The 25,356-nt window shown below is 36.3% G+C and overlaps 1 protein-coding gene across 3 annotated transcripts in view; it reads left to right on the forward strand.

The window, feature by feature from the left end:
• The window catches only part of NUDCD1 (NudC domain containing 1), a 77,372-nt gene extending 53,179 nt beyond the window's left edge, over positions 1–24,193 (forward strand). For all 3 annotated transcript variants that reach the window (XM_087864671.1, XM_045805780.2, XM_045805782.2), the window contains 2 exons: positions 20,281–20,440; positions 22,838–24,193. In XM_087864671.1, the coding sequence (XP_087720797.1) occupies positions 20,281–20,440; positions 22,838–23,130 (453 nt within the window). In that variant the 3' untranslated portion in view covers positions 23,131–24,193. The remainder of the gene's footprint in view (positions 1–20,280; positions 20,441–22,837) is intronic.
• Positions 24,194–25,356: the final 1,163 nt, after the last annotated feature.

Raw genomic sequence — 25,356 nt, forward strand, 5'->3', positions numbered from 1 at the left:
GTACCTGATGGTCTCCATCCCTGGAAAGTATCTCAGAAGTTTCTGTATGTATGTCAAACCAGAAGTAGTCCGTCCCTTGGGCTGAAGTTACAGGCCAAGTAAGTAGGCCTTTTTCACAGAAATCTTGGGATATGTTTCATCTTGCCAGTGCTGTACCCTGATTGTAGTAGCTGGCCAAGAACTGCATCTCCAGTTGTTACCATCCCATTGGACCTAGGAATAAAAAAACCCCACTGGCCCCCAGAGATAGGCAGTTAGGAGGCAACTGCTGAGTAGCAGCCATAAAAATTGAGACCACAAGATTAAAAACTGGGGTTCTTGATGTGTGTACAGCAAGCTTCTCTCTGGAGATGCTGTGCCCTGGAGCACAGCAGAGGGAGAGTGCAAAGATAGTGCCAACGATCTGAGGTCTCTGGAGAGGGTTATAGCTAGCTCTCAGATGTATGTTTAATAGAAACCTGCTCCTCAGGCTGCAGCTATGAAGATAAGCTAATAGGCCTCTTTTACAGAAAGAAAGATTGGCTTCTTCAGTTTTTTGCCTCCGTGCTTTGCCCTAGGAGTGGTAACTGGTTAAGAATGCTTTCTCTGTCCTATACAGGCTTGTGAGACCTGCAAGTGTAAACCCCACTGGCTGATAGAGCCAGGTGATCTAGAGGCCTCTCATGGGTGGTAGCCACAAAAATTGGGGCACCATTTGAGGGTACAGACTTCTTTCTGAGAGGTACCAGTGCTCTGGAGTGAGGCAAAGGGAGAAAGCAAAGTTGACACCTGCCATCTTTATCTCTTAGGAGTATTCCAGTATGCCTCTAGATGAGTGGTAAATTAGATGCATTAATAAGATAAGCAGATGAACATCTTTCATGGAAAGTCTGGGTACTTTGCAGTCAGCTGCCTCTACGACTGTTAAGTCTGCGCCCCATGGCTCTTTAATAACAGTTTCTCAGTTCAAGCTCCCTTGGTTTTTAAACATAAATGTTTTGGAGACTCATCTCTCAAGTATAGGTTATAAAAGGTGGGGTCCCGGATACGGAGTTAAATCCTTCATTCCTCAGGAAGTAGCTTGGTGTTTCAAGTTCCCTCTTGATTGTAGGTGACTGTGCCAGGGTTTATGTGCAGTTTTTGGTGAGATTATATCTCAGCCCCTCTGCCTGCTTGGATATAGGTTTTTTTTCTCCAGAGGAGATTGTTCCATATGTAGCTGTAGGTTCAGTGGTCCATGTGAGAGGTGAGTTCAGGATCTTTCTATGCTGCCATCTTGAACTGAATCTCCCAAATATCTTGTCTTTGTTTTTGTTGGGTTAAATTCGAGATCACAGTTTCTGTTTTATAATTATAAGCACTTTGATTTTTCTGTTGTTAGATGTTTTATATAAATAAGCAAAGATTCTGTGAATTAAAAATGCATAAATACTGCTGTTTGGGTATAAGTGGAATGGGTATAAATGGAACAGCTCCACCAAATAAGTAGTAAGAACATCTTTCTAAAGGCAGAATTGGCTTCTCAATGTACTGTATGAAAGTCAAGGTCTACCTGGTCAAATGTGTAGTTTCTTGGTATACCCAAGAGGGTACCAGTTGGCTTGTCATTGGAGGAAGGGAACAAAGGAGGCTATAGTATTTCAGATGTTCACTGCTACATCCACTTTAGGAATCAAATAGTACTTTATCGACAATTTGTACTTCTTTCTGCAGTGTTCATTTCAAGTTCTCTCTTCTTGATTTCATTTGTCATGACTTTGGACAATTTGAAATTAGCTGTACATGGAAAGGTCAGTATATGTCCTTATAGTTTTTGGAAACAATACTATGACAAAAAGGGCAGAACTTTATATTATAAATGATAGATTTTTCAAAATATAAAATTCCCTGAAAGAAATGGAAATCAGGGTTAGAATTTGACATTTGGAAAGTAAAATGTTAGCTGAATATATGCAGCAGCACAATAAAAAATATAAAATAGTAGATCTGAGAAAAAAGTAATAAGATGTGGTTACTGGGATATAAAGCTCAAATCAGAATTCAAATACAAATGAAGAGGAATTATTTTTGCTTCTGTCTAGAGCTATACTATACAAAATAGTAGCCACTGGCTACATAGTAGTTAATGACCATTTGAATTGTAGTTTTTCTGAATTGAGTTGTACTATAACTGTGAAATATATAACCAGTTTTTAAAGTCTTAGAATAAAAAAAGAATATGAAATACATGAATAACTTTTTTTTGGATTTTTATGTTGAGATAATAATAGATATGTTTAGTTAAATATATTACTAAGACTTTTTTCCTGTTTTTATGTATGTGGTTTGCAGTTTCTGGTTTTTTGTTTTTTGTTTTTTTGAAGATTTTATTTATTTATTTGGCAGAGAGAGAAAGACAGCCAGCGAGAGAGGGAACACAAGCAGGGGGAGTGGGAGAGGAAGAAGCAGGCTCCCATTGGAGGAGCCTGATGTGAGGCTCAATCCGAGAACGCTGGGATCACGGCCTGAGCCAAAGACAGACGCTTAACGACTGAGCCACCCAGGCACCCCTGTAGTTCCTGTTGAGTAACACTAATCTACAGTGATCACATTAAATATAGACGTTAGCAATGAAAAGGTGATAGGATATTTTTAAAAATTAAATTACAGTGAGTTTCTGAGATCGATCAGATGGTATTTTTTTTTTAAGATTTTATTTATTCATTTGACAGAGAGAGAGTGCACAGGGAGAGGGAGAAGCAACGTCCTGTTGAGCAGGGAGCCCAATGTGGGGCATGATCCCAGGACCCTGGGATCAGGATCTGAGCAGAAGGCAGATGCTTAGCCGACTGAGCCACCCAGGTGTCCCAAGATCAGGTGGTATTCATCATATACTACTTAAAACATGAGACTGAAATAGCTGAAAAAAAGTATTTGCAACTTATAAATAAATGAAGCCATCAAGACAAGAAGCAGAGGAGTTACAAAGAAGAAATAATTCTTTTAGGTTAATGTCATTATGAAAGCTAGTAGAAAAGGCATGTATCCCGTATACTAATTCTTTTAAGAAGATATTAAGGATAAGATCAGAAATTATAAAGGAAGGAAATATATTTAGAAAGGATCTAAACCAATGGTCCTCAAGCTTTTTGGTCTCAGGACCCCTTTACATTCTTATATTCCTTGGAGTATCAAATTTTTTAATTTGCATTATGTCAAATTTGATGAAGTATTAGAAATTAAGCTTATATTGGGGTGCCTGGGTGGCTTAGTTGGTTAAGCATCCAACTCGATTTTGGCTCAGATCATGATCTCAGGGTCATGGCATCTAGCCCCACATTGGGCTCTGCACACAACAGGGAGTCTGCTTGAGATTCTTCCTCTCCACGCACCCCCATGCAGGTGCACTCTAAAATAAATAAACCTTTTTTAAAAAAGAAACTAAGCTATATGATAATTTCCCTAATATGGCCTCCATAACAAAGTACCACAGGCTAGGTGACTTAAACAATGGAAATTTGTTTTCTCATAGTTCTGGAGGCTAGAAATCAGATCTCTAGGTGTTAACATGGTTAAATTCTTCTGAAACCTCTCTCCTTGGCTTATAGATAGATGGCTGTCTTCTCTTTTTAGTAATCACATGGTCCTCCTTCTACTTGTGTTTGTTTCCTAATCTTTTATAAGACACCGGTCATATTGGATTAGGACCCACCCAGTTTAACTTAAAAAGGGTTTAGTAGGTTTTGTCATTTCCCTCTGCTTTCCTCCCTATAGGGACTTCTTATCTGTCACATTTAGAATAATGTCTAGGATTTTTACCATGATCTGTAAGCTCTGTTCTGTGACTCACTGTATGTATTTTAAATTGAGACTCAGCACACACACACGAAGCAAAAATTTCACAAAACAGTACTATCCTTATTGTATAACACATCTTCATTCCATAGTATTTTTATTTATTTATTTATTTAAAGATTTTATTTATTTATTCGACAGAGAGAGAGAGCCAGAGAGAGAGGGAACACAAGCAGGGGGAGTAGGAGAGGAAGAAGCAGGCTCCCAGCAGAGGAGCCTGATGTGGGGCTCGATCCCATAATGCTAGGATCACGCCCTGAGCTGAAGGCAGACGCTTAACGACTGAGCCACCCGGGCACCCCTCCATAGTATTTTTAATGAGATAAAACAGTAAGTTCTCTTTTTTGAACTACTTAGTTAATTTTGCCAAAAATGTTGAGACCCATAGTTTAAAAAACACTGCCCTCCAGTGCTGATTGTCTCTCATACTCCACCATTTTTTTCCTAGCTCACTCTTCTTTAGCCACAATGGCCTTCATACTGTTCCTCATACTTAAAACATGCTTCTGTTAATACTCTCTATACCTGAAGTGTTCCGCCTTGTCTCATTTGTCCCTTTATTCAGATCTCTTCACATGTTATCTTCCATCTCTTAATAACCTGTATCAAATAAAACTGCATTTCTGGTCACCTTTCTTTTTTTTCACATGGCACTTACCCATTTCTTGACATTTTTACATATTTATAGTGTACCTGCAGCAATCATAGCCGGTCATTACAGACAGCCAGGGTAAGGGCCAGACCTGCCCAACCAGCATACCCAAAGCTGCTCCAGCTGGGCCTCTAGCCAGGCATGTTGGTAATCTCTGCCTACCAGTGGGCCCACAGTAGTAAGGGAAATTCATTGTTGACAGCTGGCTCGAGGGCCAGCCCTGCCTACAAGCAACCCCAGACACAACAGGCAGGTACATGCAGCCCACACAAAGGACATCCCTGGAGCACCTGGTTCTAGTGACCTGGAGGGAATTGCACTTCTAGGCATCAGAGGATGCCCTCTACATCAGGCCACTACTTTCAAGACCAGAAGACACAGCTGACCGACCTAATGCATAGAAACAAACAGCGTCAGACAAAATGAGGAGACAGAGGAATGTGTTCCAAACAAAAGAACAAGACAAAACTTCATAAGAGCTAAACCAAATGGAGATAAGCAAACTACATGAGAGTTCAAAGTAATGTTTGGGCTTGAGAGAAGAATGGATAAACAGTGAGAACTTCAACAAAAGGAGAGAAAATATAGAAAGAACCTGTCAGTGCTGAGGAATACAATAATTGAAAAATATGCTACAGGGAATTGACAGCAGATTAGAGAATGTAGAAGAATGGATTAGGAATCTAGAAGACGGTAGTGGAAAGCAACCAAGCTGAACAGGAAAAAGAAGAATTTTTAAAATGAGGATAGGTTAAGGGACCTCTGTGAAACATCAAGCGTAATAACATTTGCGTTATAGTGTTTTTAGGAGAAGAAAGAGAAAGCAAGAGAACACCTATTTGAAGAAGTTACAGCTGAAAATTTTCCTGTCCTGAGGAAGGAAACACACATACATGTTTAAGAGCCCCCAAACAAGATGAACTCAAAGAGGTTCACACCAAGACACAATAATTAAATTGGCAAAAATTAAAGATAAAGAGGGACTCTTAAAAGCAATAAGAGGAAAGCAGTTGCATACAAGGGAACTCCATAAGGCTGATGACTGATTTTTCAGCAGAAATTTTGCAGGCCAGAAGAGAGTGGCATGATTGCCAAAGTGCTAAAAGGAAGAAACCTGTAACCAAGAATACTCTACCTGGCAAGATTATGTTTCACAATTGAAGGAGAGATAAAAAGTTTACCAGACAAAAGTTAAAGGAGTTCCTTACCACTAAACTGGCCTTACACAGTAAATGTTAAAGAGACTTCCTTTAGTGGAAAAGAAAAGGCCATGACTAAAATTGAGAAAATTATGAAGGAAGAACTATCATTGGTAAAAGGAAATATACAGGTAAAGGTAGAAGATCAGTCTCTTATAAAGCTAGTATGTATGTTGAAAGACAAAAGCAGTAAAATCAAATATATCTTAAAAAATTAATCAAGAGATACACAAAATAAAAGATACAAAGACATACATAAACGTGAAAGAGGAAGTACACATGTATATGCATAGTCCTTTTAGATTGTGTTCTAACTTAAGTGACCATCAACAATGTAGACTGCTTTGCACATGGGGTGTTATATATGAACCTCATGGTAACCACAAACAAAGAGCCTTTAATCAATACACAAAATAATAAAGAGCAAAGAATATAACACTAAAGAAAGTTAAGTCACAAAGGAAGAGAGCAAGACGAAAAGAACAGAGAACTACCAAAATAACCAGAAAACAACAAATGGCAATAAGTACATACCTATTGATTACTTCAAATGTAGATGTACTAAATGCTCCAATCAGAAGATATAGGGTGACTGAATGGATTTAAAAAAAAAAATACCCATATGTATTCAGCCTATGTGAGACTCATTTCAGACTGGAAGACACATAGAGACTGAAAGTGCAGAAATGGAAAATGATCCCATGCAAATGGAACTGGGGGTAGCAAAACTTATATCAGATAAAATAGACGTTAAAACAAAGACTATAACTAGAGACAAAGAATGGATAATGATACATTATTAAAATAATAAAGGGACCAATACAGGGGCGCCTGGGTGGCACAGCGGTTAAGCGTGTGCCTTCGGCTCAGGGCATGATCCCAGCGTGATGGTATCGAGCCCCACATCAGGCTCCTCTGCTATGAGCCTGCTTCTTCCTCTCCCACTCCCCCTGCTTGTGTTCCTTCTCTCGCTGGCTGTCTCTATCTCTGTCGAATAAATAAATAAAATCTTTAAAAAAAAAAAAATAAAGGGACCAATACAAGAGTATATACTAATTGTAAATATCTATGCAACCAACAGAGGAACACCTCCGTCTATCAAGGCAAATATTAAAAGACAAAAGAAGAAATTGACAGTAATACAATAATAGATTTTATCACCCCACTTAATAACAATGGATAGACCATCAAGACAGAAAATCAGATTAGTAAGGAAACAGTATCTTTGAATAACACATTAGACTAGATGGACCTAACATATATATAGCACATTCCATCCCCAAATGGCAGAATACACATTCAAGTGCACATGGAACATTCTCCAGGATAGATCACATGTTAGGCCACAAAACAAGTCTCAACAAATTCAAAGTTTGGAGTCATATCAAGCACCTTTTCCAGTCACAGTGTATGAAACTAGAAATCAGTTACAAGAAGAAAACTGGATAAAAGCCAAACACATAGAGGCTAAACAATATTCTGCTAAACAACCACTGGGTCAATGAAGAAATCAAAGAGGAAATCAGAAATTACCTGGAAACAAATGGAAATAGAAACACGATGGTTCAAAATCTTTGGGATGCAGCAAAAGCAGTTCAAAGAAGGACGTTTATAGCCATACAGGCCTATCTCAAGAAACAAGAAAAATATCAATCTTACCTTTCAACTAAAGGAATGAGAAAAGGAACAAAGCCCAAAGTTAGTAGAGGGAAGGTAATAAAGAATAGGACAGTAGTAAGACCAGTGAAACTGAAAGTTGGTTCTTTGCAAAGATAAACAAAATTGATAAACCTTTAGCCAAAGTCATCAAGAAAAAAGACTCAAATAAATAGATATGAAAGAGAAGTTAAAACTGATACCACAGAAATACAAAGGATTATAAGAGACTATGGCAAAAAATTATATGCCAACAAATTGAATAACCTAGAAAATGGGTAAATTCCTAGAAATACACAACTTCCAAGATTGAATCAGAAAATAAATTAAAAATCCGAACAGACTGATAACTAGTAGTGAAATTGAATCATTAATCAAAAAACTCCCCAAAAAACAAAGTCCAGGAACAGATGGCTTCAAAGTTGAATTCTACTAAAAATGTAACAAGAAAATAATACCTATTCTTCTCAAACTGTTTCAAATAATAGAAGAAGAGGGAATGCTTACAGATTTATTCTCCAAGGCTAGCATTACCCTGATACCAAAACCAGGCAAAGGCACTTTAAAAAAAAATTACAGATCAATATTTCTGATGAATATTGATGTAAAAATCCTCAACAAAATATTAGCAAACCAAATTCAACAGTACATTGAAAGGATCATTCACCATGACCAAGTGGGATTTATTCCAGAAATGTAAGAATGGTTCATTATCCACAAATCTACCAACATGATAAACCACATCAACAAAATGAAGAATAAAAATCATATTATCTTACTAGATGCAGAAAAAGCATTTGACAAAATTTAACATCCATTTGTGATAAAAAGTTTGAATAAAGTCAGGTATAGAGAAAACATATCTCAACACAGTAAATGCCATATATGACAGGGCCACAGCTAACATACTCAAACTGAAAATATTCGTCTAAGATCAGAAACAAGATAAGGATGCCTACTCTTGCCACTTTTATTCAACATAGTACTGGGAGTCCTAGCTGCAGCAGTCAGACAAGGAAAAGAAAAAGGCATCCAAATTAGTAGAGAAGAGATAAAACTGCATAGTTCCACTACTGGGTATTTACCCAAAGAAAACAAAAAACAATTCAAAAAGATATATGTAGGGGTGCCAAATTGTTCAGTCAGTTAAGCGTCCCACTCTTGATTTAGGCTCAGTTCATGATCTCAGGGTCGTGTGATTGAGCCCCTTGTAGGGCTGCAGCTTGTAGTAGAGCCTGCTCACGATTCATTCTTTCCCTCTGCCCCTCCCTTCCCCTGTCTTCCTCTCTAAAAATAGGGGAAAAAACCCCAAAAGGTATATGCATCCCTATGTTCATTGAAGTATTATTTACAATAGGCAGGATATGGAAGCAATCCAAGTATCCATCGATTGAAGAATGGATAAAGATGATGTGGTATGTTTCTACACACACACACACACACACACAATTACTCGGCTATAAAAAAGGACGAGATCTTGCCGATTGTGACAATATGGATGGACATAGCAAGAGAGTATTATGCTAAGTGAAATAAGTCAGAGAAAGACAAATACCATATGATTTCATTTATACATAGAATCTAATAAACAAGACAGACAAAAATCAGAAACAGACCCATAAGTACAAAGAACAAACTGTTGCCAAAGGGGAGGGAATGGCCAAAACAGGTGAAGGGGAGTGGAAGAAACAGGCCTGTAGTTAGGGGAAGAATAAATCATGGGGATGGAGGATACAGATATAAGGAATATAGTCAGTGGTATAATTACACTGTATAGTGACAGTTGGTAGCCACACTTCTGGTTAGCATAGCATGACATAGAGACTTATCAAATCACCATGTTGTTTATCTGAAACTAATAGAACATTAGGTATTAAACTGTACTTCAGTTAATTAAAAAAAAAAAGGTAAAGCTGTTTGCAGATGATGTAATGCTGTATATAGAAAACCCTAAAGACCCCATCAAAAATTTGTTGGAACTAATAAATGGATTTACTGATGTTGCAGGCTACAAAATCAATATATGGAAATCTGTTATGTTTCTGTACACTAATTACTAATCATAAAGAGGAATTAAGGATATCTCATTGACATTTGCATCAAAAGCAATTAAAATACCTAGGAATAAATTTAACCAAGGAGGTGTGAAAGACCTGTACTCTGAAAACTATAAAATTTGATGAAAGAAATCAAAATACAAGGAAATGGAAATACATACCATGCTTATGGATTGGAAGAATTTATATTGTTAAAATGTCCATAACACTCAAAGCAATCTAGATATTCAGTGAAATACCTATCAAAATGCCAGCAGCATTTTTCACAGAATTAGAACAAAACATCCTGAAATTTGTATGAACCACAAAAGACTACTAATATCCAAGGTATCCTTGAGAATGAACAAAGCTTAGAAGTGTCACAATCCCAGCTTTGAAGCTACACTACAAGCCATAGTAATCGAAACAGAATGATACTGGCATGAAAACAGACCCATACATTAGTGAAACAGAATAGAGAGCCCAGAAATAAACCCATGTTGATATGGTCAATTAATATACGACAAAGGAGACAAGAATATATGATGGGGATGGGGTACCTGGGTAGATCAATCGGTTAAGGGCCCGACTCCTGGTTTTGGCTCATGTCATGATCTCAGGGTTGTGGGATTGAGCCTCATGTAGGGTTCTGCACTCAGCAGGGAGTCTTGCTTGGGATTCTCTTCCTCTCTCTCTGCCCCTCTCCACCCCTCCCACCCTTCTCTCTCTTAAATCTTTTTTTAAAAAAAAGAATATACAGTGGGGAAAAGATAGTTTCTTCAATTAATAATGCTGGGAAAAGAATGAAACTGGACCGTTTGTTTACACCATGCACAAAAATAAACTCAAAATGGATTAAAAACATGAATGTTAAGACCTGAAACCATATAACTTCCAAAAGAATGCATAGGCAGTAAAGGCTTATACCTCAGCCTTAGCAGTATTTTTCTGAATCTCTTTCCTCAGGCAAGGGAAACAATAGCAAAAATAAACAAACAATTGGGATTACGTCAAACTAAAAATCTTTTTGAGGGGCAAAGGAAACCATCAACAAAATGAAAGGTCTCTTACCGAGTTGGAGAAGAGATTTGCAAATGATATATCCAATGAAGGATTAATATCAAAAATATATAAAGAACTACAACTCAACACCAAAAAAAAAAAAAAAAAAGAAATGTTTTAGAAATGGGCAGAGGACCTGAGTAGACATTTTTCCAAAGAAGACACACAGATGACCAAGGTACCTGTGAAAATATGTTCAACATTACTAATCATCAGGGAAATGCAAATCAAAACCACAGTGACTCACCATGTCACACCAGTGAGAATAGCTAGTATCAAAAAAGACAAGAAGTAAAAAGTTGGTGAGGATGTAGAGAAAAGGGAACCCGTATGCACTCTTGGTGGGAATGTACATTGGTGCAACCATTATGGAAAACATGGAGTTTCCTCAAAAACTAGAACCACATGATCAGTAATTCCATTTCTGGATATTTATTGAAAGGAAATAAAAACACTAACTCAAAAAAGCACTAACCCCCATTGTTCACGGTAGCATTATTTATGATAGCCAAGAACCAACATAGGGAAACAATGTGTCCATTGATGAATTAATGGGTCTAGAAAATGTGTGTGTATACACACAATATAATATTTCTTAGCCATAAAAAAGAATGAAATTTTGCCATTTGTGACAACATGCATGCACTTTGATGGCATTATGCCAAGTGAAATAAGTCAGAGACAAATATATGATCTCACTTACATGTGGAATCTCTAAAAACAAAACAAATGAACCAGCATCAACAAAGACAGACCCATAAATAGAATTCGTGGTTGCCAGAGGGGAGGAGGGTAAGAAGACAGACAAAATAGGTGAAGGGGATTAAAAAGTACGTACTTGGAGTTATAAAAAGATCACAGGGATCAAAAGTATAGCATAGAAAATATAGTAATGTGACTTTGTATGGCGACTTACGGTAACTATACTTATGGTGAGCATTTTGTAATGTATGTGATTGTTGGATCACTGTGTCATACACCTAAAACTAATGTTGTACTACCTGTCAACTATGCTTCAGTTAAAAACAACAAATAATACTTATTATAAAATGGGCTTTGGAGAGCATGCAGTGGTGGTAATTAAGAACATGAGTTTGGAAGCATATCCAGACTGGAATCCCAGTTGCCATTTATTAGCTTCTTAAGTCTCTTAACGTCTTGTTTTTGAGTTTCATCTTTTACAAAATGGCATCATATTCCTAATTCTCAAGTAATGAAGATTAAATAAGGTAGTTGTAAAATAATAGAAAATATGTGTATATTCTCTGCCTCCAGTTCCTGGCACAGAGTTTCTGAAACCCTTATGATTTTCTAAGTGGTAAGAGCAGGAGGAGCATCTTTTAATTTTAATTAATTTAATTAATTTTAATTGTTTTTTAATTATCACACTTCATTTTCATTTACTTAATTCACTTAGCTAAACTAGTTACTTCATTTGTAATCTTAATTCTGATTTTTTCTTTTGGGTAAAATTATGTTGTGTGGATTTTAGTTTGCAGGGATTAGAGAAAACCTTTGGAGTTATCTTGAGATGGATGTTTAGTGAGAACATATGTGGAGATTATAGGGAGTAGTAGAAATGGTCTCTTTCTGATCTCATGAAGAAGTAGAAGGTCATCCTATAAACAAAGGCATTGACAAGTCGAGTCTAATGGAGAAATGGAATATTGTTTAGAAAATAGCACATAGTTTTGATGAACAAGTAATCTACTTATCTCTTGAGAACCAAATGTCCCTTGCCCTGTACTTCAGTGCAGTACGTGACATCCTTCTTGGATTATTTTCCTTAAGTAACAAAAGTCTTAAGCTGCTGGGAGAAGAGCATCAAATCTAAGCATTCCAAGGGCTCAGAAGAAGACCTCTTGCTGTTAAAAACACCATCTCTGGGCCTGGGAGAGAAATCAGATCCTCCGAGCCCCAGACTATTAGAAGTTTTCTACCACTAGAGGAAGAACAGTATCACTGAAAAAGGCCCAAACCCTGAAACCCAAGGATACAAGGCCCAGGACTGAGGCTGAACCAACAGTCTGAAGCCCCTGAACCCTCCCCAAGAAGCTGGGAAGCACCAAATAACTGACAATAGCAGCCTACTACTGAAGGAGTAAGAGCATAGAGAGACTCTGAGAGGCAGATATATAGTGAAAGCCTAAAGCTGGTCGTAAAATAGCAGAGCTGCGGAAGATAGATAGATAGATAGATAGATAGATAGATAGATAGATAGATAGATAGATAGATAGATAGATAGATAGATAGATAGATAGATAGATCTTCCCACCAGAGTATAACTAAACTAGGGGAATTTGAAGCCGGGGATACACTGAAAGTAACCATAACCACAACAGAACTCAAGCTTAGATCAGCCTTTTCACAACCTTACTCTGTCATAACCACCCACACTAATGACCTAGCAGAATTGTGTCCATTCCCAGGCATAAATACTACTTACCTCAGTTTCTGCTCTTTTTCACATCCAGTAGTCAATCAAAAATTACAAGGCCAAAAAGAAAGAAAAAAAAAAAATACAAGGCACACAAAAAGAAGAAAGTAAAAACATTCCACTGTCGAGAGACAAGGCAGACGAGGTAACCAAACTCAAATGATCTGTATTTTGGAACTACCAGACAAGGAACTTAATAACTGTGTGATGTAAAAGAGTTTAGTGGAAAAGATGAGTTACATACATACATACATAAATGTAGAATTGTAACAGAGAGAAACTGTAAGAGAATAAAATAAACATTCTAGAAAAAGATACCAAGCAACAAAAATGTCTTCAACAGACTCATCAGTATATTCAGTACATCCGTAGAGAAAGAATTAGTGACCTTGAAAATAGGTTATTAAAAATTAGTAGAACCTAAACCAAAGTGAGGGGTGGGGTAGGGATTAAAACAAAAAAACTGAGCATTTAGGAGCATTTACATCTGATCGGAATCCCAGAAGAGACATGGAACATTCACCAAAATAGACCATATTCTGGCCATATAATCCTCAACAATTTTTAAAAAACAAGAATCATAAATGGAATGTTTTCTGACCGTAACAATTAAATTAGGTATTAGTAAAACAGAAAAATCTAGAAAACCCACAAATAATTTGGAAATTAAATAACACATTTCTAAATAACCCATGAGCTATAGTGGAGTGGATCTCACAAAGGAAGTTAAGAAATTTTGTATTGAATGAAAATGAAGCATAGTACATGTAGGATGCAGCTAAAGCAGTGCTTAGAGGGAATTTTTATAACATTACTCGTTATATTAGAAAAGAAAAAATGTATCAACTTAATAGTTTAAGCTTGCACCTTAAACTAGGGAAAGAAGAGCAAACCAAATCTAAAGCAAACAGGAGAAAGGAAACTCAATAAAGGTAAGAGCAGAAATCAGTGGAAAATAATAAAAGCAGTGAAACCAAAAGCTCATCCTTTGAAAAGATCAGACTTGCCAAGTATCTAGCCAGAATAACCAAGGAAAAAGAAGACATAAATTACCAATATCAGCAATAAAAATGTGCATAAACGTCCAAAGACACTAAGGTGTAATAATGGAATATTACGAGCAACTCTGTTTTTAAGTTCCTTTGTCCACTCTTAGTTTGCAACTTTGAATGGAATTATAAGCCTATTTTCCTATCATGGCCACTGACCAACCCAAGAAGTAGATTAAATATCTTTCAATGGTTTGTTTTTGTTTTTTTTTTAGTGACATAATCTTGTTTATTTAGCTGTGTGGAATACTTGATTTAAAATGAAGACAAGGAAGGCTGGAATTTATTAGGTAGAATGAATATTACACAATCTCTTACTGCACATAGAAAAATTCTAAATTGTTTACCTCATTAAAGCGTATGTTTTATCTCACAGTATATTATTATTTGCAGTTAGTATCATCAGACTAGTTAATTTTAATTTGTTTTTAAAACTTCCAGAAACTTGGTTTTGAGACTATATTTAGAGCATCCAAATCTTATTTCAAGAATAATTTGTTCACTTTTTTCTGGGCAGATCTGCAAACTACTGAAACACAGGCATTATAGGAAGGTATAAAATTAAAAGTGATGGACATACAGGCGGAACTATAGAGAAAATAGAATTTATTTGACAATAATATGACAAACAGAATAATGAATTTTGTGTTTCTTAGTTTTCAAATGGTGCAAGAGTTTAAAAATGTGTCTAAATGAATTATGCTGATTAACACAGAGTAAGGGTTTTCTTTTTAATAGCTATTCACACATTTCTTAGGCATAAAATTAAGTGCTGTATGATTCCATGAAGATCACTGCTAAGTTTCTATGCTTTCCTCATTAATGTTGTTCATCTCATTTGTTTAATTTGGAATGCAGTAATATTTAAGGAAGAATCTATAGGGGCACCTGGGTGGCGCAGTCGTTAAGCGTCTGCCTTCTGCTCAGGGCGTGATCCCGGCATTATGGGGCTCGTTCTGGGATCGAGCTCCACATCAGGCTCTTCCGCTGGGAGCCTGCTTCTTCCTCTCCCACTCCCCCTGCTTGTGTTCCTCTCTCGCTGGCTGTCTCTGTCTCTGTCGAAAAAATAAATAAAATCTTAAAAAAAAAAAAAAAAGAATCTATAGAAGATGCCTAGAATGGTAATAAAGAATATTTGCGTTTACTAAGGTCTAAGTGCCACGCACTATGCAGGCACTTGAAATATATTTTACTCATTATAACAATTGTGAAATAAGTACTATTATTATTATGTATTTACAGGAGAATAAAATAGGGTATAAGTATCTTACCTAGAGTCATAGTCCTCACCCTCAAAGAGCATATAAAGAAAATGAGATAAGTTCTATAGGAGAGGTATAAATTATTGTTGCCTTATTTCTTTTTATTAACACTGGAGAAGCCTGCTCAGAAGAGAAGGTACTATTTTGAGTATGGCATAAAGTACAGGCGTACCTTGTTTTATTGTGCTTCATAGATGCAGTGTTTTTGTTGTTTTTCTTGGTTTGGTTTGGTTTGGTTTGATTTTTTCACAATTGAAGGTTTCTGGCAGCCCTGTGCTGAGCAAGTCTAGTGATGCTATTTTTCCAACAGCATTTGCTCACTGTGTTTCCTTGTCATATTTTGGTAATTATTATAATAAAAAAGTTTGAAACATTTTGTTATGGTCATCTATGATCAGTCATCTTTAATGTTAACTATTGTAATTGTTTTGGGGTGCCACAAACCTTGCTCATATAAGATGGCAAACTTAATCTATAAATGTTGTATGTATTCTGACTGCTTGACCAACCTTGCCATTCCTTTCTCTTCCTCTCCAACCCTCCCTATTCCCTAAGACACAGTATTGAAATTAGGCCAATTAATAACCCTACAACGGCTTCTAAGCACTAAAGTGAAAGGAAAGATCACATGTCTCTCACTTGAAAATCAAAGCTAGGCTTCTTGCCCCAAATGGCTAGCAATGTTATGAATGCAAAGGAAGAGTTCTTAAAGGAAATTAGAAGTGCTACTCCAGGGAACACACCAGTGATAAGAAAGCTAAACAGCCTTAGCTGATACGGAGAAAGTTTTCATGGTCTGTATAGAAGATGAAACCATCCACAACATTCCCTGAAGCCAAAGGTGAATCCAAATCAAGAACCCAACTCTCTTCAATTCTATGAAGGCTGGGAGAGGTAAATAGCTGTAGAAGTAAAGTTTGAAGGTAGCAGAGCTTGGTTCATGAGGTTTAAGGAAAAAAGCCATTTCCATAACCTGAAAGTGCAAGGTGAAGCACAGCAAGTTATCCAGAAATTCTAGCTAAGATCATTAGTGATGCTGGCTACACTAAACAACAGATTTTCAATGTAGACAAACAGCTATATATTATAAGAAGATGCCACCTTGGACTTTTCATAGCTGGAAAGGAGAAGTCAGTGCCTGGCTTCAAAGCCGCACAGGACAGGCTTGACTGTTTTCTTGGGGAATTCAGCTGTTTTTAAGTTGAAGCCAGTGCTCCTTTACTATTCTGAAAATCCTAGAGCCCTTAAAAATTATGCTAAATCTACCTGCCTTTGCTATATAAATGGAACAACAAAGCTGGTTGACAGCATTTTTTGGTTTTGTTTTTTACAACATGGTTTACTAAATATTTTAAGCCTACTATTAAGACCTGCTGCTTAGCAAAAAGATTCCTTTCAAAGTATTACTGTTCCTTGACAATGCATCTGGTCATCCAAGAGCTCTGATGGAGATGTACAATGAGATTAATGTTGTTTTCATGCCTGCTAACACAACATCCATTCTGTACTCCATGGATCAAGGAGTAATTTCAACTTTCAAGTTTTATTTAAGAAACACATTGTATAAGGCTATGGCTGCCATAGATTGTGATTCCTCTGATGGATCTGTTGAAAACCTTTTGGAAAAATTTGCCATTTAGGGTACCAGTAAGAACATTCTTGATTCTTGGGAAGAGGTCAAAATACCAATATTAATAGGACTTTGGAAGTTGTTGATGATTTCGAGAGGTTCAAAACTTCAGTGGAGGAAGTAACTGCAGATATGGAAATAGCAAGAGAACTAGAATTAGAAGGGGAGTTTGAAGATGTGAGTGAATTGCTGCAATCTCATGATAAAACTTGAACTGATGAACAGTTTCTTCTTATGACATGAATAAAGTGGTTTCTTGAGTTGGAACCTACTCCTGGTGAAGATGCCAAGAAGATTATTGAAATTGACAACAGAGGATTTAGAATATTACATGAACCTAGTTAATAAAGCAGAGGCAGGGTTTGAAAGGATTGACTCTCAATTTTCAAAGAAGCTCTGCTATGGGTAAAATGTTTTCAGACAGTATCACATACTACAGAAAAACCGTCATGAAATCAAGAATCAATGAATGCAGAAAGCACCATGTTATCTATTTTAAGAAATTGCCACAGCCACCCCTATCCTCAGCAGTAGCCACCCTGATGCATCAGCAGTCATCAACATCGAGGCAGGACCCTCCACCATCAAAAATACTACAACTCAGGGGTGCCTGGGTGCCTCAGTTGGTTAAGTGTCTGCCTTCTGCTCAGGTCATGATCCCAGGGTCTGGAATCAAACCCTACATTGGGTTCCCTGCTCAGCGGGGAGTCTCCTTCTCCCTCCCCCTCTGCCTGTTGCTTCCCTGCATGTGCGTGCTCTCTGACAAATAAATGAAACTTTAAAAAAAAGAACCCTTTTTAATTCATTGGGCCCATTCAGACAGTCCAGGATTGCTTTCCATTTCAAGATCCTTAACTTAATCATATCTAAAAGCCCCTTTTGCCCTGAAAGGTAACATATTCATAGGTTCCATGAGATTAAGATGTGGACATTGGGGGGGGGGGTATATTAGTGTACCATGGATGGTATACATGCATATTAAGAATCACACATAAATATGATAATTCGTTTGGAATGATATACTTGATATTCGGGGTTCTTAAGAGTTCAAGCAGCTCATATAGCCATGGAAATAGGGGAAGTTCCTAGGGCAACTGATGGTTGAATGGAGTCTTGGAGGGTGAGAAGGAATCCATCAGGCAAGGAAGGGCAAGAAGAGTCCAGGCAGAATGCTGTGTGAAAGGTATGGCAAAAGAAAACATTGTGAGATTGCTGTTTCTGTAATGAGGAATACTTTGACTTCACTGTAGTGGAGCTATGTATAAAGTAAACGGGAGTGGAAGAAAAGGAACATCTAAGTCAGAATAAGGGGCACATAGCAAGAGAACCTACACCCCCATCCTCTTATTTCATGACTGATCTCCCTCAGTGGTTAGCCTTTTAGGTGGTGATTCAGGGCCCTCTGTTCTCTCAGTGTTGTCCGTTCATATATGTGAGGATCAGAGGTACATCATTTTCATTGTTAATACCCAATACATTCTTAAGGCACTTGGCTCATAAAAGTAAATGCATTTTTATGAAAATGTTTTTCAACCCATATTTGTATTTCAACTATTTTTTTCTTCTGTGAAAGCCCTTGGTAAATCAATAAATGAGAATGTTAGAGTGACATGCAGGGAAGAGAGCTTGAAGCAGTGTTGGAGCCATCAAACTTACTATAAAAGGCAGTTGGTGGTTTTGAAAATAAACCTCACTTAGCCACTGATTAGCAGGAGCCAAAGCAAGCCATGTGAAATTGCTGTTTTGTAATTATTAATACTTTGACTCCACTGTAATGGAGATACGTATAAAATGAGAGTGGAAGAGAAGGAATGTCTAAATTAGAATACAGGGCCCTTTTTTTCCTCCTAAGAATAAATGTACCAGTTTTAAGTGTTTCACTGTTATATAAACAAAGCTGCAGTAAACATCCTCGTAAGTATATATACACAGGTATAATCTATGAACACTGCCTGCCAGTCTCTCTCCCTTCTGTAGAGAAAAAACAAAAGCCCTATCCCCAGGCATTGCTGGGGCAACAGAAATGGGGTTGCTCTGACCAGGAGCCTATGCTGGCACAGCTGTACGCACAAACCCTCTTACTGGAGAGCCACTTCATAGTTTTCCCTATTGAATACAGGTCAGGTCTCTACCTCTCATTTTAACCCAACGTTTTATTCTTCAGTCTGCTCTGAAACTCAAGAGAACAATTCAGTATTTATCAAGTACTATGCATATTTTATGTTTTCTCCATTTGTGATGTGATTTTGTTGGTATGGTATTTAGGCATTTTTAACTCTGATAATATTTTTTTTTTAAGATTTTATTTATTTATTCGACAGAGATAGAGACAGCCAGCGAGAGAGGGAACACAAGCAGGGGGAGTGGGAGAGGAAGAAGCAGTCTCATAGCGGAGGAGCCTGATGTGGGGCTCGATCCCAGAACGCCAGGATCATGCCCTGAGCCAAAGGCAGACGCTTAACCGCTGTGCCACCCAGGTGCCCCTGATAATAACATTTCTATAAAGAATATTATTTCAACCTATTTCATTAAAAGAAGTATTCTTTTAAGTAGAATCCAAATATGAGTGTCAACCTGATGGTTTTGTATTAAAATGAATTCCTTTAGTCATCAGTATTGCAATAAAAGTTAACATAATGAACATTCTTGACATCGATACTGTAATTAAATAATACATCAAAGTAAATAATTTGTAAACAAATTTGAGCTTGAATCCCAGCCCTGTGGTTTTTCTTTGTAGCCTAAAACAAGTTCTAAAACTTTCCAAGTATGTTCTTTTATCTATTAAATGAAGATATGTAATAGCCTTATAGGTTGAGATTAATATTTATAACATGCCTGGCATATAAGCACATGGTTATAAATCCTAGTAGCTATCATTGTTCTTGGTAATTATTACAAGTTAACCATTTATAAACTTCATATTTGTATTCTATGGTTTAAAAAATATTCTGCCTGTAAATTAGTGCTTTATGTCATATTTTAAACTAGGTTACTAACAGTTAAGAGGCAGTATAGTATAGTGCTTAAGAACATAGATTCCTGGAGCACCTGGGTGGCTCAGTCGGTTAAGCATCTGCCTTCACCTCAGGTCATGATCCAAGAGTCCTGGGATCCAGCCCGCACTGGGCTTCCTGCTCGGCAGGGAGCCTGCTTCTACCTGCCTCTTCCGCTCCGCCTGCTTGTGCTGTCTCTCTCTCTGTCAAATAAATGGATAAAATCTTAAAATAAAAAAAAGAACATGGATTCGGGGTCCAAATCTCAGCTCCACTCATACCAGCTGACCTTGGGCAAGTTAACTTAAAGTACCTGTGTACCACTTTCCTCAGCTTTAAAATGGACATGACACTAGCACATTTCTCCCAGGAGCATTCAGATTATACATATACAAAGTTTAGAAAAGCTGCTGACAGAGTACTGTGTGTCAGTTACTGGCATCATCATTATTAATTTGTTCATTATTTTTCGTCACTTTTTATTTTAGGTGAATCTTGGGAGCAACCAGTACCTTTTCTCTGTCATAGTGGATCCTAAAGAAATGCCCTGCTTCTGTTTGCGCCATGATGTTGATGCCCTACTCTGGCAACCACACTCCAGCAAACAAGATGATATGTGGGAACACATTGCAACTTTCAATGCTTTAGGTATAAAGCAAACTCTTTGCAAGTGTTTTCCATTATGTCAAAAATTATGGTCATTTTTTTTAAGTTCATTTCTTTTCTTTTTTTTTTTTTAATTTGAGCTGTCCTAATTATTTGGACTGATCTGTGCTATAATTTGGTTGCTTTTACTATAGCTGATGAATGTTAGTACTTTTGGAACAGAACAGTAGAATTAATGTTTTTAATGCTTGTACAGAACGCCAGGACAGACTGGAAATCAAAGTGGTTATCTAACCACTTGAATCATTCTAATCAGTCATTTGTTTATTCCAAGTAAACTATACTGAACTAGAACCTGAACAGTGGGCTTCGTAATGCCCTACATGGAACTTGTATTCAGGTTTCTTCAGAGTAATCTTCAAAAACGTGATAAAATTGCTTTAAGATAATGCATATGAGGAGACATCTTTCATGGAACTTCTATGCAAAAGAGAGCCATTATAATGAAAACACTTAGGGAAATGGTGGTAAGCGGAAATCAAATTTATTCTGTAGGATAAAAGGTAAAATGGTTTTAAAACTATGTCTCAAAAAATTTTAATCTACATAATTGTAGACTTATCCAGTAATTGATTTTATGTCTAAATAATATTGTGTGGGAGAAGTTTTTTATATAAATTAGACACAGTTATTGCTTCAATATTGAGGATTTTGAACTGGCAACAGGAAGTAAAATTATACATTCTGAATACAACCTTAATTATAGAGGAGATTTGTCAGTTATCCTTTATAATTAATAACATAGGCTGCTTAAACTGGTTAATTCAGACTCCAAATGGGATTTTTATGATGTGGAATACAAGGTTTTGTTGAAAAATTTAAACACAGTTTTTAGCCTCTGTACTACAGTTTGCAATTCTGAATCTTTTTTCAGTAAAGAAAGTGCTATCATATAATTTTTATATGCTCAGATTCTTCATTTGTATCCCTGAATCTGTTATAGATGAATTCTGTGCTTGAATTTAAGTTAAATCAACATTACATTAGATATGTAGTCTTGAGATGTTATATACATTACTAATTTTCTCAAGGTTAGCCTGGAGCGCTAATTCTAAAATACTCAAATAGGTATCTATATCCCCTTCACTTTTTCCTCCTCAAACCCTGCTTAATATTAAAATCCAATATTGAAAGGCACCTGGGTGGCTCAGTTGGTTAAGGGTCCAATTCTTGATTTCAGCTCAAGTTATGATCTCAGGGTCGTGGGATCAAGCCCCATGTGGGGCTCAGCACAGAGTCTGCTTGAGATTCTCTCCCTTTCCCTCCACCCCTCCCCCAACTTGCCTGCACATGTGCGCTCTCAAATGAAGTCTTAAAAAAAAAGTAGTGATCTTCCTGTGCTCAGTCGTTCCTTTGCTCATTATTTGGTGAGATCTCAATTTACATTAGTGTCCAATTTTTTATCTCACATGTTATGACATTTAATAACCATGTCCCAATCTGAAAATCCTAATTTATATTTCAGAACATTAATGCCCTTTTAACCTGTAAAGATTTTTTTCAAAGACAAGATTTTTTCAAAGTTTAGTTTTCAAGGGATGTTCTAATTGAGTTTTTAAAATTAGATACTTGAATTTTCATTCCAGCTTGTGATCTCAAGGTTCTACTTCTGGAAGCTGAAGTACAACAAAATCCTGTTACATTGTTGGTATTGGTGTATAAAAATACCACTAACATTACAGGAATAAGAGAATGCATTGTCGTATTAGTATGTTCAGGCTTGGGGCCTATATTATGGACACACTCCTGAAATAACTTTACAGTGGTATTCCATAATTTTTTCCCATTTCTTTGATAAAGAAGATTCTGTAATGCTACATCTGTGATTGATGAGCCTAATTATTTTTTTTTAAAGATTTGAGAGAGAGAGTGCATGCACATGCGAGCGAGCGCGAGCAGGGGGAGGGGGAGAGGGAGAGGGAGAGAATCTCAAGCAGGCTCCACACCCAGCGTGAAGCCAGTTGCTCAGCTCAATCCCACAACCCTGAGATCATGAGCTGAGCTGAAATCAAGAATCTGATGTTTAACTGATTATTAAATTGGCATTTAAAGATAGTTTGACATGTTTTCTGTTCTATTGATTTTAGATTTTTAGCGTTTTAATTATTCATGGAAATAATAAGGAACTATGTTTTGTTTTTCTTAAAGAGTGAAACCCTACCTATTTTGTTCCTTAGGAATTAAAGCTATTTTTGCACCAGTGGGAGAAACAGATTATGGCTAATCATTATTGGTTCAGAATTCAACCACTATTGAATATTTATGGTGTATATTTTATTCAGGCATTTTAATTTATAATAAAAACTATGAAATATTAAATGTTTAACCACATTTTTCTTCTTTTTAATGGGTTTTTATTTATCTCTTATTTCTTGTCAGGCTACGTCCAAGCATCAAAGAGAGACAAAAAATTTTTTGCCTGTGCTCCCAATTACTCCTATGCAGCCCTGTGCGAGTGCCTTCGTCGAGTATTCATCTACCGTCAGCCTGCTCCCATGTCCACTGTGCTTTACAACAGAAAGGAAGGCAGGCAAGTAGGACAGGTTGCTAAGCAGCAAGTAGCAAGCCTAGAAACCAATGATCCTATTTTAGGCTTTCAAGCAACAAATGAGAGATTATTTGTTCTCACTACCAAAAACCTCTTTTTAATAAAGGTAAATACAGACAATTGATTACTCCAACATGTTGGCTTCTCTGTAGTGGAAAAGTATTCAGTGATAGCCAGAAGGTTGGTAGTTATACTATAACCTGTTAAGTTTTACTATGTTAAATAAAATTATCTTGTACAAATTTTTTTATTTTTTAAAGGATATTAGAAATATATTCAAGAGATTATGATTCTGTAAAAGTTATGGAACGAAGCTGCAAATTTAGAGGAAATTGGCTTTTGTAAAAAAAAATGTAAAGAAAGTATTAGTAAGTATAATTTTTTTAAAAAAACCGTCTGTGGAATTTCATCTTTTATATGAAAGATGTACAGTTCAGTGTTTAAAAATAAAAATATTTATCATGTACTCTTTGTTCATTGATACAGGTTTCTCATTCTGTACTATAGAATTTTTGGATAACAGACTGAACTGTTGATTCTTGTAAATACTTATTTAAGTGGACTAAATAGCTGAAGTAGAAGGGGGAATACAACAGAAGTACAGCAGGTCCAGTTATTGTTACAGTTTGCTGAAAGACTAAGGTTTTTTTTTCAAATTCGTTTTTTCCATTTATTTAATTTTTATCCATTTGTTCTTCCACAGACATAGACAAAGAGAGATGATAAGATTCCACAAATTGTAGCTGTTATGCATTGTTACACAAACAAACCACCTTAAAACTCAGTGATTTAAAACAGGGACATTTGAAAGTCTGTGATTCACAGATTGGGCCTTCTCTGTTCTTTGTACCTGGCATCTCATTCTCCAGCAGGCTATACTTGTCTTATTCCTGTGATAGAGAAAACATTGCAAGAGGGCAAGCCTTGGTATATAAGAATTTATCAAGCCTGTGTTTGCATCATTTTGCTCCTCTTCCAGTTGAACAAAGCAAGTCACATGGCCAAGTCTTAAAAGTCAGTGTGAGAGGAGACTGCACAGGAACACAGATAACAGAGATACAATTCTTTGGAGCCATTAATGTAAATCTATCACAGACAAATTATGATTTACCCTTGTAGTTCTCCTTGAACTTCTACATTAAAAAAAAAACAAACCTGTTTATACATTAAATACTTTGTGTCATGAATTTTAGTTTCTCATTATTTCCTTGGATTTTTTGGGCTTGCATTTACCTGGAAAATTGTTTACTTCATATACCATTTTAATGAGCAAAAACAGCCAAGATAAAAGGTTACCAGTCAGATAATCAAGATATTTATGAAATGGTAATTAAATGAGATGGTATCATTGGATCAGCAAATAGATGCACACGTTTTTTATTTACTTATAAGATGAAAATATGTATAATCTCAAGATTGAGAAGGCTTCTGAAGACCCAGAAACCAAAAATATAAAAGATTAATAGATATATTACAAAATATAAAATTTCTTTATAGTTTGTTAACAGTTGTAAAAACAACAAACTAAGAAAAGCTATTTGTCAATGCATAATAGAGGGTTAAAATCTAGAATCAAAAGAACTATTTTTCATAATAAAAAGCAAAGAAATTATACAGTAGAGAAGCAAACAAAAGATATTAACACCCAAGTCATAGAAGAATAAAGATAGCCAATACTTTTAAAATGATGCTGTCTCCCAGGTAATCAGGGAAATTGGTAAAAAATGTAAAGTTTTATAACATTGCATATTGGCCAAGATAGGGAAAATGGAAACTCTCCTATACTGTTGGTGGGAGTGTCAATAGGTACCAAGGGATTTGATATTATTTGAATTGTATTCAATTCAATCAAATATATTTATTCAAAAATATTATTTGAATACATATAAACAATACATTATCTAGATTTCCAGAAATACTAGAAAACACTCAGCATGTGCACAGAGCAATATATATAAGAATATACATTGAAGCGATGTTTATAATAAAAATTTGGAGGAATCTGAATGTCCTTCATTAGGGGAGTAACTAAATTGTACTTTTATATTAGAAAGTATATATATTATTAGTGTTTATAAAAACCTTTAAGTTAAATCCCTCTTTATGGGCCTGAAAACTCCCTGACACTCATTATATAAGTAATATTTTCCCTCTTATAGGAGAAAGGTGCAGTTAAATTGTAACACATGGTCAGTTTACAACAGGATTTGTGTGTTTTCCAAAAGAATAGACATACCTATGAGAACTCTGTTAATAAAAATGTATTTTTCTAATGTTTAATGTATATAGTAGAGAGGGAAATACCCCTTAGTGCCTCAAAGGAAATTAAGATCATGTGTTTCCCTGGTTC

This window comes from Ursus americanus, chromosome 9, assembly GCF_024610735.1.
Source record: "Ursus americanus isolate L20-20 chromosome 9, mUrsAme1.1.p, whole genome shotgun sequence".
In the NCBI taxonomy this organism is placed as follows: domain Eukaryota; kingdom Metazoa; phylum Chordata; class Mammalia; order Carnivora; family Ursidae; genus Ursus; species Ursus americanus.